The sequence below is a fragment of the Pelobates fuscus genome, chromosome 3 (genome assembly GCF_036172605.1).
Source record: "Pelobates fuscus isolate aPelFus1 chromosome 3, aPelFus1.pri, whole genome shotgun sequence".
NCBI lineage: Eukaryota > Metazoa > Chordata > Amphibia > Anura > Pelobatidae > Pelobates > Pelobates fuscus.
In genome coordinates, this window is record NC_086319.1 from 210,162,473 (window position 1) to 210,182,261 (window position 19,789).

The 19,789-nt window shown below is 41.8% G+C and overlaps 1 protein-coding gene across 2 annotated transcripts in view; it reads left to right on the forward strand.

Annotated features, from left to right (window-relative positions):
* Positions 1 to 5,642: 5,642 nt before the first annotated feature.
* LOC134601006 (START domain-containing protein 10-like) overlaps positions 5,643 to 19,789 on the forward strand; it is an 84,495-nt gene continuing 70,348 nt past the window's right edge. Inside the window, exons 1-2 of one of the 2 annotated variants that reach the window (XM_063445419.1) lie at positions 5,643 to 5,808; positions 6,037 to 6,225. In XM_063445419.1, coding sequence (XP_063301489.1) covers positions 5,704 to 5,808; positions 6,037 to 6,225 — 294 coding nt within the window. In that variant the 5' untranslated portion in view covers positions 5,643 to 5,703. Of the gene's footprint in view, positions 5,959 to 6,036; positions 6,226 to 19,789 lie in introns of both variants that reach the window. The other variant, XM_063445420.1, reaches the window with a different exon arrangement.

Consider the following 19,789-nt stretch of genomic DNA (forward strand, 5'->3'; position numbering starts at 1 on the left):
AAATCAACAGCCATACACAACCTTTTCATCTCAAACTCACTCACTCTACTAGCACTCACAGAGACCTGGCTTTCCCCCTCTGATAGTGCTACTCCTGCCTCTTTACGTTTTGGTGGGCAACAATTCTCCCACACTCCCAGACCCAACAACTGTAAAGGAAGTGGTGTAGGCATCCTTCTCTCCCATCAATGTACCTTTCAACCAATCTCCCCTGCCCCTGCCCTATGCTTTACTTCCTTTGAAGTTCACACGGTCTGCCTATTTAAACCTAATCCTTTAAGAATTGCTGTCATATATCGCCCCTCCCGGTCATTCTAGGCTATGTATTGAGCACTTTTATTCCTGGCTACCTCACTCCCTCTCCTCTAGCTCTCCTTCCCTTATACTTGGGGATTTCAATATTCCAATCAACAACCCCAACTGCATTGATGCCTCTCGTCTGCTCTCTGTAACCTCCTCCTTTGGCCTCACACAATGGTCTAATTCAGCAAGCAATACAGCGGGAAACAATCTTGACCTCGCCTTCACCAACCTTTGCACCGCCTCTAATCTCTCCAATATTCCTTTTCCTCTATCTGACCACCATTTGCTGACTTTTGACATTAGCACACCCAAGACCCAACTGACATCACCCTAGGCATATCAATATCACAGAAAACTCCAATGTCACGACCTAGAGTGCTTCTCCACTAACCTCCAAACTCTCCTTTTATCTATCTCAAACCTCACCTGCCCTAACTCTGCAATCTCCTTCTACAATTCCACCCTCTCTTCTCAACTAGACATCATGGTACCTCCTATATATAAATGCATCAAGCGCGCCCCAACTACAACCTTGGCACACCAAGCTGACTCGATACCTCCAAAAATGCTCCAGAACTGCTGAACGCTGCTGGAGAAAGTCTCACTACACATTTGACTTTCTCCACTATAAATTTATGCTGCGCTCTTACAGCTTGGCTCTTTCCTCTGCAAAATTAAATTACTTCAATACCCTCATAACCACACTCTCCTGTGAACCCACACAACTATTTCACACTTTTAACTCTCTTCTTCGCCCTGTTGCTCCTCATCCTCCTCCTACCGACTTAACCACCACAAACTTTGCATTCACTTCACTAACAAGATCTCTACACTCAGGGAAGAGATCTCTTATCTCTCTCTTTCCCCTTACAATACTTCCCCCAACCTTACTCCCTCCGCTGTTCTATGTTCATTCACACCCACTACAACGGAAGAGGTTTCTGATCTACTCTGGTTTTCCTGCCCCACCACCTGCTCCCTTTATCCTATTCCCTCGTATCTCATCCATACTTTGTCTCCTTCTCTTGCTTTGCCTCTCACTAAAATTATCAATCTCTCCCTCTCATCTGGCATATTTCCATTACCCTTCAAACATGCGACTGTAACCCTGATTCTAAAAAAGCCAAACCTTGACCCTAACTCCCCGTCCAACTACCGCCCTACCTCGCTACTGCTTTTTGCATCCAAGATCCTTGAAAGACTTATGTGTGTGAGATCGACAGACTTTCTCGAGTCCAATTCTCTACTCGATCCATTTCAGTTTTGTTTCCGCGCTCAGCAATCTATGGAAACAGCTCTGACCAAAGTATCAAACGATCTACTTGTTGCAAAATCTCATGGTCAGTACTCTATCCTAATTCTCCTTGACCTGTCTGCCGCTTTTGATACTGTTGATCATCAACAGCTTCTTCTCATCCTCCGTAATCTCGGTCTGCGAGATATTGCTGTCTCCTGGTACTCCTCCTGCCCAGCACTCTTTTAGTGTTTCTTTCTCTGGCTCTGCCTCTTTCTCCCAACCTCTCTCTGTTGGTGTCCCCCAAGGTTCAGTCCTTAGTCCCCTATGGTTCTCGATCTACACTGTCTCCCTTGGAAAACTCATCAGCACCTTTGGCTTCCACTATCACTTCTAGGCAGATGACACGCAAATCTATCTGTCCTCCCCTGATCTCTCCCCGCCCCTCTTGACTAGTGTCTCTGACTGCCTCTCTGCTATCTCTAACTGGATTGCTGCCCACTTCCTTAAACTCAACTTGTCCAAAACAGAACCTCTGGTCTTTCATCCCTCAAGTGTTTCTACTCCCATCTCTGACTCCCTCCACGTTAATGGTGCTACATCACCTCCACCATGCAGGCTCGCTGCCTAGGTGTTCTCTTTGTATCCAACCTCTCCTTCATCCCTCATGTCCAGTCTATCACCAAATCCTGCCGCTTCCATCATTGTGTGCATCTGCCCCTATTTAATGCCAGATGCAGCTAAGGTACTGGTCTATGCCACTGTCATCTCTCGACTTGACTACTGCAATCTGCTTCTCAGTGGTAAAATGTGCACCCAACTTGCCCCATTGCAGTCTATAATGAATGCTGCGCCGAGGCTCATCTTCTTGTCCAACCGCATCTTCCATGCCTTACCCTTCTGTCAGTCCCTGCATTGGCTTCCCGTAAGATATAGGGCTCAATATAAAATTCTGGCTCTTGCTTTCAAATCTCTACATAATGCTACTCCCACCTATCTATCCTCCCTAATACAAAAGTATGTCCTGTCTAGGCCCCTAAGCTCTGCCGAAGACCTGTGTCCATCGTCAGTTCGTACTCCCAATCTAGATTTTTCTAGGGCTGCAACGTTACCCCCCCCCCCCCTTAATTTAAATTTTCCCCACCCCTTCCAGTCAAGGTCGCACTTTGACTGACAGACGCACACACTCACTGATAGATTGATACACTCATTGACAGACACACACTCTCATATGCACTGACAAACAATGAAAAACACACACACTCACTGATTTGACACAATGATAGACAGACACACAATGACAGACGCACACTCTCACTGACAGATGCATGCTCTGACAGACGCACAAACTCACTGACAGACACATACACATTCACTCACAGACACACACACATTTACGTAGACACACACACTTACAGACACACACACATTCACTTAGACACACACTTACAGACATACACACATACATACACACACACTCATAGACACACACAACATACACACACTTTTAGACACACTCACAGATACACACACTCATTCACTCACAGACACACACACACACACACATTTACTCACAGACACACACACAGACATTACCACCAACACTCACAAATTATTTTTTATTTTTTTTATTACTGGATTACTTACCTGTCCAGTGGGGTTGCTGGGCGGGCAGGCCGGGGGCGGACTGGCGGCGAGGGAGCTCTGATTTTCCTGCTCAGCTCCCTCGCGCGCCACTTAGTGATGCTGGGAGCCGGTCTGACAAAATATTCCGGCTCCAGGCTTTATTAAGCGTCGTGGAGGGAGCTGAGCAGGAAGAGCTCAGGTGAGTATGCTCCCTCGCTGCCCGCTGCCCGACTCGAGGTGGAAATGTTTAAACCCACAGGGACTCTTTCTGGCCACAATAGTGATGGAAAAGTTGTTTCAAGGGGACTAACACCTGGACTGTGGCATGCCGGAGGGGGATCCATGGCAAAACTCCCATTGAAAATTACACAGTTGATGCAGAGTCTGGTTTTAATCCATAAAGGGCTAACATTCCTAAATTGTTTGGAATAACGTGCTTTAAAACATCAGGTATGATGTTGTATCGATCAGGTAGTGTAAGGGTTACGCCCGCTTCACAGTGACAGACCAAACTCCCCGTTTAACGCACCGTAAACAACCGCAAACAGTCCATTTGCAATACCGCAAACTCCCCATTTGCACAAGGTTGGATACCAAGCTAGCCATGTCCCGTTCCTTGTCCTCACTGATGTCATTGAAGGTCTCTTCCTCCTCCCAGCCACGTACAACACCAAGGGTCCCCGAAAGGTGACAACAAGCCCCCTGTATTTTTTTTTTTTTAAATGTACACTACTGTTACACCAGATAATATATAATAAACACAGGTTACTGGCTATGGGGGGGATAATGTATAATAAACACAGGTTACTGGCTATGGGAGGGATAATGTATAATAAACACAGGTTACTGGCTATGGGGGGATAATGTATAATAAACACAGGTTACTGGTTGTGGGGGGATACTGTATAATAAACACAGGTTAATGGCTATGGGGGGATAATGTATAATAAACACAGGTTACTGGCTATGGAGGATAATGTATAATAAACACAAAGACAAAAAAAATAATAATACAAAAAAAAAAAAGAATGCAGCTTCAGAATTTATCTAAATTGTATGCTGTCTAGGAGGTGGGAGGGTCTGGGAGGGAGGGTCTGCTGCTGATTGGCTGGAATGTGTCTGCTGACTGTGAGGTACAGGGTCAAAGTTTACTCAATGATGACGAATAGTGGGCGGACCGAACATCGCATATGTTCGCCATCTGTGGCGAACGCGACCATGCGATGTTCGCCAGGAACTATTCGCCATCGAACCGTTCGGGACATCACTAAAAATAAAAATAAAAATGCACTTGCGCTATAAAATTAGTTACTGTGGCACTGGTGGTCAGCAAGGAATTTTTTTTCATCAACAAAGATACAAAAGTGGGAGATAGGTATTAAAAGGTTGACTACTCCTTCTTTAACCCCTTAAACTGTGAATCGTTAGGAATTAACAAATTGAAGGCTAACATAACCAAACAGTCTGCATGTGTGAGTAGGAGATGTTTTCTAATTTAACTATTTTTCCTAAAGTTTAAAATTCTCACCAACTCCCACTGTATAAAATATATATATTTTTTCCATATCAGCTAATTACAATTCTCCTCTTCATGATTTCTGATTTATTGAATATACCACTTGGGATTTCTTTGTAAATGCTGCAATCATCAAACAAGGATTGTTGTTTATTTTAAACGAACCCTTCCAAATTTGAAATGAATACATTTATAAAGCAGCACTTTTATAAAGTGAAAGGAGGGGACACTCTAAACCCCTAAGCAGTCTGAAATATTTTGGGTGTTTGAAGTTCAAGTAAAGTGTTTTCTGAAATAGTATTCCTAAATAAATCCAATATTAAATTATTAATAAAGGAAATATTTATTTGACATTAGGAAAATTAATTCATGAGGGTTACTATCTTGAAATAATTTCTGTAAGTGCCTCTGAAACATAAAAACATGTAATGACCTTCAATGACATATTTATCACCCTGTAAACACAGTAGCAATAATCACAAGTGTTCTGCAGTAAGAGGTTACTGCACTGTGTACACTCTAGTGGAGTTTGTCTCATTCCTAGTGTGACAGAGATGCTTGCAGCCTGGGATAAGAATTCCATGAATAATTTTCATGCATAGTGGACATTTCACTTTAGACCAATCCAAGCCACTGCAACCAATATCATTTGAGCTAGAAATATTTTCATTTTTTTTTTGTTTTAATATTCTGATTTGAGTTTTAATCTTGATCTGCCCTCTGCAATGTTAGTGCAGTAAGAGCTAGTTTTAAAATATGCTGCAGTGCTCACGTCACACTATAAAAAGCATGATGTCCTCAGTCGTGCAATGGATCCACACAAGCCCTTTTAATGGATATGCTGCTAAACTTGGCTGGTGATCAGCTGCATCAACTGCTGCAAGATCATGTGGCGATTATTAAAGACAGAGGAAGCAACGAAAGGGGAGTGTGTTAAGAAAGAAAGAGGAGGGATGGGAGAGACATCTGAGACACCTGTGTGATGTTACCTACTGAATAATATAGGATTAGAGGGCTTATGTGAATGAAACAAGAGCCTACCCACAGTGCATCCTGGAGAAAACAAGACAAGCTTTTAGTGCAGTCCTGTGAGCTCAGAACCTGGCTACATCAGATATTGAAATATATTGTAAGAATTGAAAAATCTCTAAGAAGGCACGCAGCATAATACATAGAATCAACGTTATCAAAGATTTAAAAAAGGAAAGCAAAACTATAGTATCATTTAAAAATAATCTGGAAATGGCAAACCATAGAGTGTTTGTTTGCAGATTCTAAAGTGAGCCACGTCTACTTATCAGGTTATACCGCCCCCCGAGTGATATTCAACAATAACTAAGACAGGTTTGTGTTTTAGTTTCATACAAGTGAAGGCGAGCCTGCAATTTGGAGTGAAAACATGGTGCATATTCCAGATGATGCAGATTTTAACTCTTTTCGGGAGCTGTGCGAGAATCCCGATGGCTGGCAATGTCAGTACGATAAAGGAGGGACGACTGTATGGAGTCAGGAGCAGGACAGCATCAAGGCTGTAAAGAAACTCAAGGTAAGTGCTCATGGCACTTTTTATAAGTGCTGCAAATATAACCTGAAAGCTTGCAGCAAGGGCCCACTATTACTTTTGCATTAGTATCTCTAATTCTATATATCTCTTTTTATGGATCATTGTTCAGTTTTGTAAAGTACTCTGTCTGGATAATCCTGCTATGTCAGTGCTAGGTCGTTAAATAGGTAGTTCCTGCATTGCATTCTGCAGTTACTGTTTTATGCTTACTACTGTGGACTTGCTGTGCTATGGGACACTGCATTGCATCTGGATGTTATGCATACTGTAGCATTTCTTTGAGGGTTCAAATTTAGAACTCTTAATCCTCCACACAGGCATTCATAATTTGCTAAAGTACAAATTGTCTGTAATTTATTATGCTGCCTTGGACAATTATTTCTGTCTTAAAAATATTCCAGGTTTTATTAAACTATATTGATTCCATCTGCAAAGGTTAAGAACTAAAGAAACTTTATGGGCTAGAGGTGGCACAATGGGACTTATTTACTAAACACCAAATTGAAATGATCTGGAGACTGCTACGTTTTTTTTTTTTCTTGGGTAAAAATATTCCATCTCTAATATGGCTTTTTTTTTTTTTTTTTTTTTTTTCAATTGATCTTTAATTCAATATACAATGTTTTTAGTGAATGAACTCTAGAAAATTTGGAAGGAGAATAAGAATAGGTCTATTTATTTCAGTGGGATTTTTTTTTTTTGTTCAAAACATTTTTGCTTTTCCAGAAAAAGTATAGGAATGTATATTTGTTAATTTGATTCCGGCTCAATTGCATCTCGTCCAAATTAAGGCCAAATGTAGGTTCAGCCGAACTCTGTATCTTCAAAGCACCATGTGGACAGGTGCACTGGGGCCTGCTTACACAACCACTCACAAAACTAAAAATGTAAATTCTGAATAACTCTTTAAGCTTATATTTATTGGTTCCTCCAACAAAATCAGTGTTTAACCCCTTAACTCTGTTACGGCGTTCTTTGCCGTCCCCATTATAATGGGCTTTAAAGCCGTTGCGGCGGCATAGAACACTGTAACGACTTAAGCTGCATGGAGAAACGTACCCCTTCCGCGATCCTCTTCGGGAGGACTGCCTGACAGCCCAGGCAGCCCTCCTCTGGAAAATCAGGCCACTGGGGCCATGTGATCGCTCTCAAAGCGTGATCACATGGCCCCCTATAGCTGGCTGTGGATCTGCCAGCAGGGGGACTGTCTGGACTGTTAGACTGTCACCCTGCTGGTGGGTAGTGTAAAAAATAAAATAAAAAAATATTATTAAACATGTAACATTTAAAAGTGAAGTTTTTTTATTTTGCATTTTTCACACATGAACGGCACTCTTACTGACAATATTATTGTTGTAATATGTTTTGAAAACACTTATGTTTGTGTTCAGTGAAGTCTCCCAAGTATAACCCCCATGTACAGGTTTTATGGTGTTTTGGAAAGTTACAGAGTCAAATATAAGGCTTGCATTTCATTTTTTTTCACATTAAAATTTGCCAGATTGGTAATGTTGCTCTGGACCGTATGGTAGCCCAGGAATGAGAATTACCCCCATGAAGGTGTACCATTTGCAAAAGTAGACAACGCAACCCATTTTTAAAAAAATCTTAATTTCTCAGTTTTTTTTATTTTATTCATAATAATAAATTATGTTCCATATATGAATAGTTAATGAGAAATTAAAGCCCTGTTTCTCCTGAACAAAATGGTATATAATTGTGGATGCACTTAATATGAAAGAGGTGAATTACGGTTGAACAAATATATAGCGCAAATTCCAGTTTTTGTTTTGAACAGAACGTGCCCGATTGACTCTGTCCTGTAGGCGATAAACATTAAAAAAACATATTATTTATGTTTAGTAGGTAGCAGGGGGAGGCAACTGATATGGACTGTTAAAAATATTAGAAGAACTTTATTGTAGCTTTACGGCTTCAAGGAATTATGTGTTTGTCTTGCTTATGTCCAGTAGTACGTGCATGTTGTTTTTGTCAAGATATGTATTCGCAACAGCAAGTTCGCATGTACAGATAACCGCTGATACTGATGTGAGTAGTCCACCTAAACATTTTAATAAAGAGGGTTTGAAGGTTCTGAATAAATCTCCTGCAATAATATTTTAAATATTTTGGCAAGCCTATGGGGCCTTTATGCTTGTGGGACCCAGGGCAGCTGCCCAGCATGCTCATGCTTTACGACTTCTCTGCATACAGAATATAATGGAGAAAATGACTAGCAAGTTGGACAAGCACTTTTGATTTCTTGGGTATTAGGAGTTCTACCCATGGTGCAAAAAAAACATTATTTTTTAAAATTTTATTAAGGAGAAAAAGGATTATTGATGTCCAAGGGACTACACTTTGCTTTCAATGCACAGAACAAGTGAGAAATGACCCATAGAGGCAACAAAAAGGAGGAGCAGGATAGAAAAAAAAGTGTGTGTGTGTGTGTGTGTGTGTGTGTGTGCATGCGCACACAAACAGAGAAAGTGGTGTGCGTTTTTTTGTTGGGTTTTTTTGGTACGAAAACCTACACGTACTAGGAGATCCCTAACCAAATGTGATAAATAATACAAATATTACACACAGATAAGACGGTGGATATCCCAGCATATAAAAACACAAATTTGAGGGTAGAGTGCAATATACAGTGCTTATCGTGTAAAGTACGATTTGTCTTTTTATATGCTGGGATATCCACCGTCTTATCTGTGTGTAATATTTGTATTATTTATTACATTTGGTTAGGGATCTCCTAGTACGTGTAGGTTTTTGTACCTGCTTTATTTATATATTTATCCATTTTCTAGAGCTTTTATGTTGGCTCTACCTTACTAGTTGAGACCCTGTACCTATCCTTACTCTCTCCATTTTCTCCACTCTTTTGGGCTTTGTTTGGAATATCATGCAGTTTAACACATGTGCAGTTATATTAAGTATAATATAGTATAATATAATAGTAATAATATACTAGATTGCCTACTTACAACCAGATGAGGATGATGGTCTCTAGCTGCAGTCTGGCACCACTGGTCTGGTGTAGAACAGGATCTCTGGAGGCTGTTTGTAACTGTTTTACAAAATCAATGTTCTGGGAGAACGGGAAGCAGCTCCCTTTTTTGGGGGCCCTTTACACAGCTCAGGGTCCACCTTCATGTTCCACCAATGAATTTGTTCACAGGGGGTGGAGTGTGTAGGGGATGTCCTGATATGTGTGTAAGGAATGCATTGTGTTTGTATGTGTAAGGGCTGCAAGGTGTGTTTCTGTGTATGTACTGGATGCAGTTTGTGCGTCTATAAGGGGTGCATTGAGTGTGTGTAAGGAATGCATTGTGTGCTCTACCCTGATGGGGGCTTGTCTCTTGCAGGAGGTATGTAGATACTGACCTTGAGTGTTAGTTCTGTATATCTGGAAATTGCTCAGGCGACTTCTATATCTATATACTATATAACAATGTCCAAAAGCCTGCACTCCAGTGTAATCAGTTATGTGGCCCGGTGCTTGTCGGCATCAATAATACATAAAGTCCTGCTGTAGGACTGAAACGTCGATCACCTTTTGTTGTTGCTGAATAAAGCTAAGTTTATTTTCACTTATATGAAGTCCTTGGAGTGCTTTTCAAAACTACTACATATATATATTAGAATGAATCAGGACCAGTCCAGGAACCTAGGGGTAAGACAGACGCTAGTAGGCCAGAGGCATGCAATTGGTAATAAAAATGTACAACGTATGGAATGGTGTGTAACAGAAACACTGTATCATAAACGCTCGTGTAATGAGAGACCTGAACGTAGGTTCAAATTTTTTGAGACAAGCCCCTGGGATCCCACAATTGAGCAATATTATTTGACAGATATGAAGGCGAAGTGAGGCCTTAGAAGGACGTAATAGTAGTGAGTGAGATTAGGGATACCTACTACTGGAATGTCGGGAACCAGGTAGACTGATGGTCTTTGAAGGCGTAGTGAATCTGCGCAATGATGCAGGTCTACGTAAAGATATGTAGAAATTAAAACACAATATTTAACATTTAATATAATAGTGACCTGGAGAGTGAGGCATCTTTTAACCTGGTGTGTTTAATGTTTTGAGAGGTGGGAGGGTATTGTAAAAAAAGGCAGTGGAGGCTGAAATGAGGCCTCAGGGGAAACGTAAAATGTTTTAACCTTATTTACCTGAAACAGTGGTACTGGATACTGGAACCACCTCCTGGAGTCTTCTTGAGAAAATAAAGTAGTACAACCTAAAACATTTAAAAAAAAAAAAATTTTAAAAAAAATTAAGGAACCGGAGTATAGTGTTACAATTAAACAGATTTAAAAATAAGAGCTACTGGAAAAGTGAGCTTGGAGTTTGATAACTTTTTAGAGGTTTTTGTGGGGCTAGGCCCTTTAACCGTAAAAGGGGAAACTGTTCCTTTAAGAGAAAACGCCTGGGATATATACATCCTTTAAATGTGACAGTGTGGTGAAATAATGCCATTTAGACGAAGGAAAAAATTTAGGTAGTGTCGTGAACATAAATAAAACATACATAGAGGAACATATACTTCAATATATTTTTTTTTTTTTTTTTAATGCATAGAACCTTATGCATTCGGCTACCGAACGTGTGAGAGAGATATAATATGACTGGTGGGTTTAGATTAGATGAAATGAAATGTTAGTGACCCAGCCGTTCGTATGTGTTTCGTCTAACGAAAGTGAGTAACAGGCAAACGTAAGGTGAATATAAGCGTACGGTAAAATTTTAAAAACGTAAGAGAACGAAAATCATGTGTACTCTGCGGACGGCTAAAATTTGCCTTAACGGATACGTTGTATATCTAGGGAGCCTATCCCCGCGTTTTTAGGCCCGAACGTGGGAAATAGCCGAACGCTATTCCCCACGTTGAAGCTTACGTTTGCGTGCCGGCCTCGTGACCGGAAGCTCGACAGCCGGGTAGCGAGTCGGGAAAGCCGCGGGGCAGCTGGTGGATGAGCCCGGAAGTCTGCGGTAGGTGCTGCTGGAGGGAGACTGCTTGCTGCAGAATTTTGGCGGGAATGGCTGACCGGAAATGCAGGTAATTATGGTGACAGTCAAAACAGCTTGAACGGCAAAGGTAAGTAGTGGGGTAGGGTTTATATAGGGTCAAAACTCCTCCCACAAATTCAGGCCAATTGGCCTTCCAACACATACATATATATCTATATAATCTTTTTATTATTTTTTTTTTATTATTGCTCTTGTAACACAGCAAATATTTCATGGGTTTTCTTTTTAAAGATTTTTTTTTTCCAATTTTGATTTGTATATCTGCATCACTTCCTATGCATTTTGTTTTTCATATCCTACGTGAGAGAAGGTCATATGCACTTCAAAACACATTTTTATGGTCATTTTATATAATTGGGACACTGTAGCTCATCAGAAATTAATATTCCCCATCCACTTATGATGTAAAAGTCAAAAACAAGTGATGATTCTGAATATTTTTTATTTAATTTTTTTGCTCTAGTGTTCCTCTTAAATGCTACACGATATAGTATTTTTGTGCTTATTTTTCATTCCATATTTGCCCTACTATCGAGGAATACCCTGGGCGTTGTTCCCTCATTTTTGTATACATCTGTTTCCTGACAAGGGCAAGAGAAACCCTGGTTTGGGTTGTTTAATCTACTTTTCATAAACTTAATTGGTGCTAGAAACATATATTTCCTTATGAATGGTTCTATCAAGCTACTGCCATAACCATACAGTGTGCTCTTTGTGATAAAATTATCAATAAGGGGGGGGGGACCTACTGTTCCCCCCCCCCCCGGCCCCCACCCCTGAGCGGCGGGTGGGGGCCCTAAAATTATCAATAAGGGGGGGACCTTTTGTCCCCCCCCGGCCCCCACCCCTGAGCGGTGGGTGGGGGCCCTAAATACAAAGGGGGGGGGACCCTAGTTAACCCTTCCCCCCCCCCCCAAAAAAAAATTATCTCCCTACCTACCCCCCTCACCCTAAAAATAATGAGGGGGGACCATTAACTAAAAACCTGTAAAAAAAAAAGAAAAAATAAGATAAAATCAACTTACCATTCGATGTTTTCTTTCTTCTAAAATCTTCTTTCTTCAGCCCCAAAAAAGGCCAAATAAAAATCCATAATAACCGACGCAATAAAAAAAAAAAAAAAAAAACGAGCGCAAAAAAAAAATCCATCTTCACCCATGGAGGGCTCCGCGCAGACTGAGCTCCGCAGGGTGGGAAAGGCTTATAAAGCCTTGCCCCGCCCTGCAATTAGGCTAAGAACACTCTGATTGGTGGGTTTAAGCCAATCAGAGTGCTCTTTGTCATTTTACAAGCGTGGGAAAGTTCTTTGGAATTTTCCCACGCTTGTAAAATGACACAGAGCACTGTGATTGGATGGCTTGAAATCCATCCAATCACAGTGCTCTGTGTCATTTTACAAGCGTGGGAAAATTCCAAAGAACTTTCCCACGCTTGTAAAATGACAAAGAGCACTGTGATTGGATGGCTTGAAATCCATCCAATCACAGTGCTCTGTGTCATTTTACAAGCGTGGGAAAATTCCAAAGAACTTTCCCACGCTTGTAAAATGACAAAGAGCACTGTGATTGGATGGCTTGAAATCCATCCAATCACAGTGCTCTGTCATTTTACAAGCGTGGGAAAATTCCAAAGAACTTTCCCACGCTTGTAAAATGACAAAGAGCACTCTGATTGGTTTAAACCCACCAATCAGAGTGTTCTTAGCCTAATTGCAGGGCGGGGCAAGGCTTTATAAGCCTTTCCCACCCTGCGGAGCTCAGTCTGCGCGGAGCCCTCCATGGGTGAAGATGGATTATTTTTTTTGCGCTTTTTTTTTTTTTTTTTTTTTTTTTTTATTGCGTCGGTTATTATGGATTTTTATCTGGCCTTTTTTGGGGCTGAAGAAAGAAGATTTTAGAAGAAAGAAAACATCGAATGGCAAGTTTTTTTTTTTTTTATCTTTTTTTTTTTTTTTTTTTTTACAGGTTTTTAGTTAATGTTCCCCCCTCATTATTTTTAGGGTGAGGGGGGGTAGGTAGGGAGATATTTTTTTTTTGTGGGGGGGGGGAGGTTTAACTAGGGTCCCCCCCCCTCCTTTGTATTTAGGGCCCCCACCCACCGCTCAGGGGTGGGGGCCGGGGGGGGGACAGTAGGTCCCCCCCTCATTGATAATTTTAGGGCCCCCACCCGCCGCACAGGGGTGGGGGCCGGGGGGGGGGGACAGTAGGTCCCCCCCCCTTATTGATCATTTTAGGGCCCCCACCCGCCGCACAGGGGTGGGGGCCGGGGGGGGACAGTAGGTCCCCCCCTCATTGATAATTTTAGGGCCCCCACCTGCCGCACAGGGGTGGGGGCCGGGGGAGGGACTGTAGGTCCCCCCCTTATTGATAATTTTAGGGCCCCCACCCGCCGCACAGCGGTGGGGGCCGGGGGGGGAGGAGAGTAGGTCTCCCCCCCCCCCCCCTTCAACCACTATTGTGGACAGTAAGCGTCCCTGTGGGTTCGGGCTTCAGCTGTCAGCTGAAGCTGAAGCTGTCAGCTGAAGCCACGCCCACAGCAGTGCTGACAGGCTATCAGCACACAAAGCGCGTTCACAGTGCTTTGTGTGCTGATAGCCCGTCTGATGCATTCACCCAGAATGCATCGGACGAGAGGCCTTTTTAGGGCCTCTGAACTCGGAAGTCCCTCTGGTGGCCGTCTGACTGCAACAAGAGGTGTTCCAAGCTTCCAATGTAAACACTGCATTTTCTCAGAAAATACAGTGCTTACAAGAAAAAGGCTCCGGGTAGCTGTAGCACTCACCTGAACAACCTCATTAAGCTGAAGTTGTTCAGGTGACTATAGTGTCCCTTTAATGCTTTTTTCTCTTTACTGTCCAAAATAGCATCAACGAAAACACAAATGCATTTTAAAACCATTTAAAACATATCAACCAATCTCTTGCCACCGTAAAATACCCATCAATGCTTGTTTAAAATTAATAAATATAAAGTGGGTGGGGACACAGGAATACTTAAGACAATCTAAATCCTTCAGTAAAAACATACAACTATATTATTTAAAATCCCAAAGATATAAAGTAGACCGAACTAAGCATTTGTCTTACAAACCTATTATCTTCTTCTATCAATTGAATAGTCTTCAAACTAAAGAAGACTAAACATATAAAAGTTGTTATCCCGCCATTTGATTTCCTTCCTTTCACTCACCCCTTGTTTATAATGAATCTATACTTTTTGTCTATATTTGCGATATTTGATTGAGTTTTTAAGCCATAATGATCTACTAAAAATCATTACAATTAAATGCAACATAGAACAATATAAACTTTATATCACTGATATAGATACATGTTCTTGGCACTTAAAGGTATTTTATCGTGCCAGGAAGACAAACCCAATTTCCTGGCACAATAAGCTCCTACAGTGCCCCCTTCCTCATGCTCAAAGGGGTTAAAAACCCTTGTCACTTTCCTGAATCCAGTGCCAATGTCCCTTGACGATGGGTCAGGCACCACCCACACTCCTCCCCTGCCGTCAGCTGTCAGGGGGGACCGGATGCGTGGCAGTAGTCTAGCTCGCTTTAGGATTTCCCCATAAGAAAGCGTTATTCACTGCTTTAGGACGTTCAGCATCAGATAACCGACCAAAGGGCAGTTTCGATTCTGATCTGCATTTAAATAAAATTGAACATAAAAATAAAGATGGCAATTTCAATGAGATTTGTTTCAGAGACAATCAAATATGATCCCAAGATTTCAGTAAACTGCGCATTTTTAATCACATGTCAATATTTTCCACATTTAGGGAGATCTCTTTTTAAATTCTAAATGGCTTCTATCAATTTACAAATCAAAGGGTGTTTCCTGATCCAATTATAATCATTCTGTATATAACATGCTGATATGGCTGAACTATGTTGTTTTGTAATGTTTTCCATCTTTAAAACAAATGAATAATTTCTGTTGCTTGTACAGGACCCAAATCACATAAGGTGCACCAATCACTATCAGCCTATGTATCAGATTACAGATTTTGAGATGACTCCAAAGGTTCTCTGACAATTTCAGGATAGCCAAAACAAAGCTACTAAAATGTGGTTATTTGATATAATTAGGGGATGGACATTCTTGTAATCCTTCTGGCAACAGAGGGAGAATATATGGACTCTCTCTAAAGATTTATCCAGATGGTAAGAAAGCCAAAGTTGTGTAAGCCATAGTTGTGTAACAATACCATTGTTGCCATTTGAAATCTTGTCTATATTGGTCTCTACTAGTCCTTGCTGTGGAAACGCATAATTGGTCCATCCTGACCAATTATGGAGAAATGCATCTGCTGGGTCTGGTCTTCAACTGTAAAATGTTCTCAACTGGCACTATGAGGTACAAAAACATCTGTCTAATGGGCACCAAAGGTTTTGAAGGTGTTGACAAACTTGTCTTTTATAAAATAAATAAAAAGTTGAGAAGTATTTAAAAATAAATTTTGTTAGCCCAGAATGTACTCCAGGCCTAGTATATTAAAAATAACAAAACAAAGGGGGCTTGGCCTGACCATGGAGCACGCAGTGAAAAAGACCCTGTACTCCACCTACACCAGGGAATGGAGATGAGACCCTCTGAGAAGCACCCTAAGAGGGGCACTGAACCGGGGGAACCATTCCCGGCTTATTTGCAGTCGCGAGAGTGAGCCCAACAGCCACACAAGATGCCGGCAATCCAACAAAAAATGAAAGTGTGGGTACAATGGAAACAGAGATGGGTTTGTTAGCTAATGAAGACCAGGAAAAAGCAGAAATTTTAAATAACTATTTTTCTTCAGTATATATTAATGAGGATCCTGTGGCAAGAGATATGCAAATGATTGCTGCAAAAAAACTTGCAGATAACTTGATTGGATAACTCGACAAGGTGCTACAGCTATTAAAGAAAATTAATTTAAATAAAGCTCCAGGGCATGATGGTATTCACCCACAAGTACTTAAGGAGCTAAGTGGGGAAATAAGTGAACCTCTGTATTTAATTTTTCCAAGATTCTTTCAGGTATTGTACCGGAGGATTGGAGGAAGGCAGATGTTGTTCCTATATTTAAAAAGGGTTCAAAATCCTTGCCTGGAAATTATAGACCTGTGAGCTTAACTTCTGTGACTGGGAAATTATTTGAAGGGCTATTAAGGGATAATATTCAGGGATTCATTGGCAAGAACTTTGTTAGCAATAATCAGCATGGTTTTATGAAAAATGGGTCATGTCAAACTAACCTCATTGCATTCTACGAAGAAGTAAGTAGAAGTATTGATCAGGGTGTTGCAGTGGATGTGATCTACTTGGATTTTGTCAAGGCATTTGATACGGTTCCTCACAATAGGTTTGTCTTCAAACTAAAAGAAATTGGTCTAGATGATTATTCTTGTTCTTGGGTAGAACATTGGCTCAAGGATAGAGTACAACGAGTTTTCATTAATGGTACTTTTTAAGGCTGGACAAAAGTAGTAAGTGGTGTCCCTCAAGGTTCTGTTTTGGGACCGCTTCTATTTTAACATTTTTATAAATTATCTTGAAATAGGCATTGAAAGTCATGTATCAGTGTTTGCAGATGTTAGCACTCTTGTTTGAAAATAACCAAATTTCCATAAACAATGTGAATCTGCTTGCCTTCCATTGTAACATTTTTTTCTTTATAAAAAACAGACATTAGAATATATCCAAAATGTTAGAAAATGTTCAATATAGTAAAAACTCTTTTTTTTTTTTTTTTTTTTTTTTTCTCTCACTACCATAGCATCATTATGTTGATCCCTGCTGCTTTTGCCGTGGGAAGGAAAGACTGAAAGCTGTAGTCTATTACACAAACACATTTTCACTTTCAAATAGATTTTAAAAATCTGGCCAATTTAATCTGGCAAATCAGATCAAAGTTGTTTAATTTCTTATTTAGTTACTGTGGAGATGAGATTTTAATTACATTAGAATATGCACAGAATTGAGGTTTGCCAGCCCGGAACACCAGTGTCCCAATAATGTTGCTGAAGGTTAAGTTGCACATCAAGCAGCAGAGAGGTTAAACTCTGTATTTGCAGTGTTTGAAAGTGATGGTGCACATACAGACACCATGACCACTTCAAATCACTGAAGTGTTTATGGTGCTTGGAGTAATCTTTTAATCCTGAATGGAGTGAGATTGTCGCTTGGGGAGAGGACCGCTATACTGGAAAAGCGGCTAGAGGCCACAACTGCTGCATAGGTAAACCTACTGATGGCCAGGATGACAGCCGCTGAACTCGCCATTGAAGACATGGCTAACAGGTTGCACCGAAATAATGTACGCCTGCGAGGCCTACCTGAGCAAGCCGGGGAGGGCTCTGGCGGAGACCATCCTAACCATCTTTAAGCCCCTACTACCCAACCTCCCAGACCACATGTGGCATATCGAAAGTGCACACAGGGCCTGGCGCACTAGGCGGAACGATACCGACACGCCTAGGGATATTATCCGATTTCTCCACTTCCCTACGAAGTTAGCCCTGATGCAGAAAGGCAGGGAAGGACCAATAAAGCACCAGGAAAATTATCTTCTACTATTCCTGGATCTGGCTCCAAAGGAGACGCGACTGGAAGCCGGTAATAGATGCCCTACTGTGGGCTAATATCCACTATGCCTGGGGACAACCCTTCAAATTACTAGCATTCAAAGATGGGCGCACTCATGTGCTCCTACCAGGGGGGAGCCTGGGCCTTCAGCCTACCCTTAATTTGCCTTCCATGCCCTCTGAGCCAGGAGATCTGCCTCAACTTCACAGGGAATGGATACATGCTGGAAAATGAGGTGCCCATCCCTTTTCTCATTGAGCCAGATGACCTATCGTACGCTGAGGGACCTCCGGTGATTATGGTTCATTTATTGGGGGATGTTTATGTTTGGGGGTGAGGGGGTAATCGCTCAAGGGGCCTGGCTCTCCTTTGTGTATAGACATAAGACTGTTGCCCCGCCCATAATTGTCTCCTGATACCAGGGCCCCCCATCCATGTTACACCTCGGAGCATGTATCCTGCATTACGTCCCGACCTTGAGACTCTCTAGCCTGGGTCTTGCATAATTGAATTGCCTTTAGAGGACGGATGCGTCCTAATGCATTCGCTCCTTCTGTGTCCATATATCAATGGCTACTTCATTACCCCTGTTTTCTAGATGTGTTTTCTAGATGTGTACTGGGCATTCTCGCTCATGCCTATCCTACCACCTGCCTTGGGAGGTTCCTACAACTTCTTGCATGGACTATGGGGAGGAATGTCTCCTCGGATCTCCTTGGACACATGTGCTCGAATACCTAGTCGGTACATAAGTCTGTTATTTTTCACTATTTGTTTACGTCTCCCGTTAAATGTTTTACTTCATCAGTCAGCCTCTGACACTAAGGTCCCCTGGGGGACAGTTTCTCTGCCATTTAATTCATGGTCCTAGTGGAGATCCCTGATCACGAGACCTCACTTCCCATTCCCTCACTTATAGGCACGTTATCCTTATGCACGTTTAAATGTTCGCTGTATACTATATGCCTGCTCCTTGACAGCAAGGGAACTATACTGGCATTGCACAAATACCAGGGGGTTTGAAGTCTGGCTTCCACTCCCTGCCCAAACTCATTTAACAGAGAATCGCACCACAGAGTCTCTAGAGAGGGTCCATGGGGGATGGGGGCAGGACCTCCCTCCCTGATGTAATAAAGGATAATGACCATTTAGACAATGTTCAAGATTTCACTTTCTGTTTAGCATTGTGAAAGTGCACACTGACTAGGACCTATGACTCCTCATCTCCTGCACGAACTCTCTGGGCTGGAAGTGCGGAGGCATGCACCCCGCGATGGTCTGGCGGTTGGTAAGACCAGATGGTTACTACTGATCTTGATAAGTTCTCTTTCTTCCCTATTCACTTTGTCATCTTCTCTTTCTCTTCTTCTACTTTACCTCCATCTTCTTTTTTGGACTGGCTCTGGGTGGGGGGTACATCCAGGATGAGGCCGTGACAACAGTAACCTTTAGCAACCCCATACAAATCCTGGCATGGCTCTATCACTCACCTCTCAACGTCAAGAGCCTAAACACTTTCCAAAAAAGGCGCCTGATGTTTTGAGAGATGAAAAAATTGGGCTTGGACATATCATTTTTGCAAGAAACACACATTCTGAAACGCGAAAATCTACCTTAACCCCTTAAGGACCAAACTTCTGGAATAAAAGGGAATCATGACGTGTCAGACATGTCATGTGTCCTTAAGGGGTTAAAGACCATATACACAGCACAAGCTATGAAGCCAGATCTCATTGTAAACACAACGGGGTAGCTATTTTAATTCGCAGTACCTGCCCAATTAAGACCACAGGATCCAAGCTTGACCAGGGGAGAGGGGGTAGATACATGTTCTTATCTGAAATGATATATTTACACACTATCCACCTGACAAACATTTACACCCTGAACGAACCCATGGCAGATTTCTGGGACACTCTAGTGGCAAAAATCGAAGC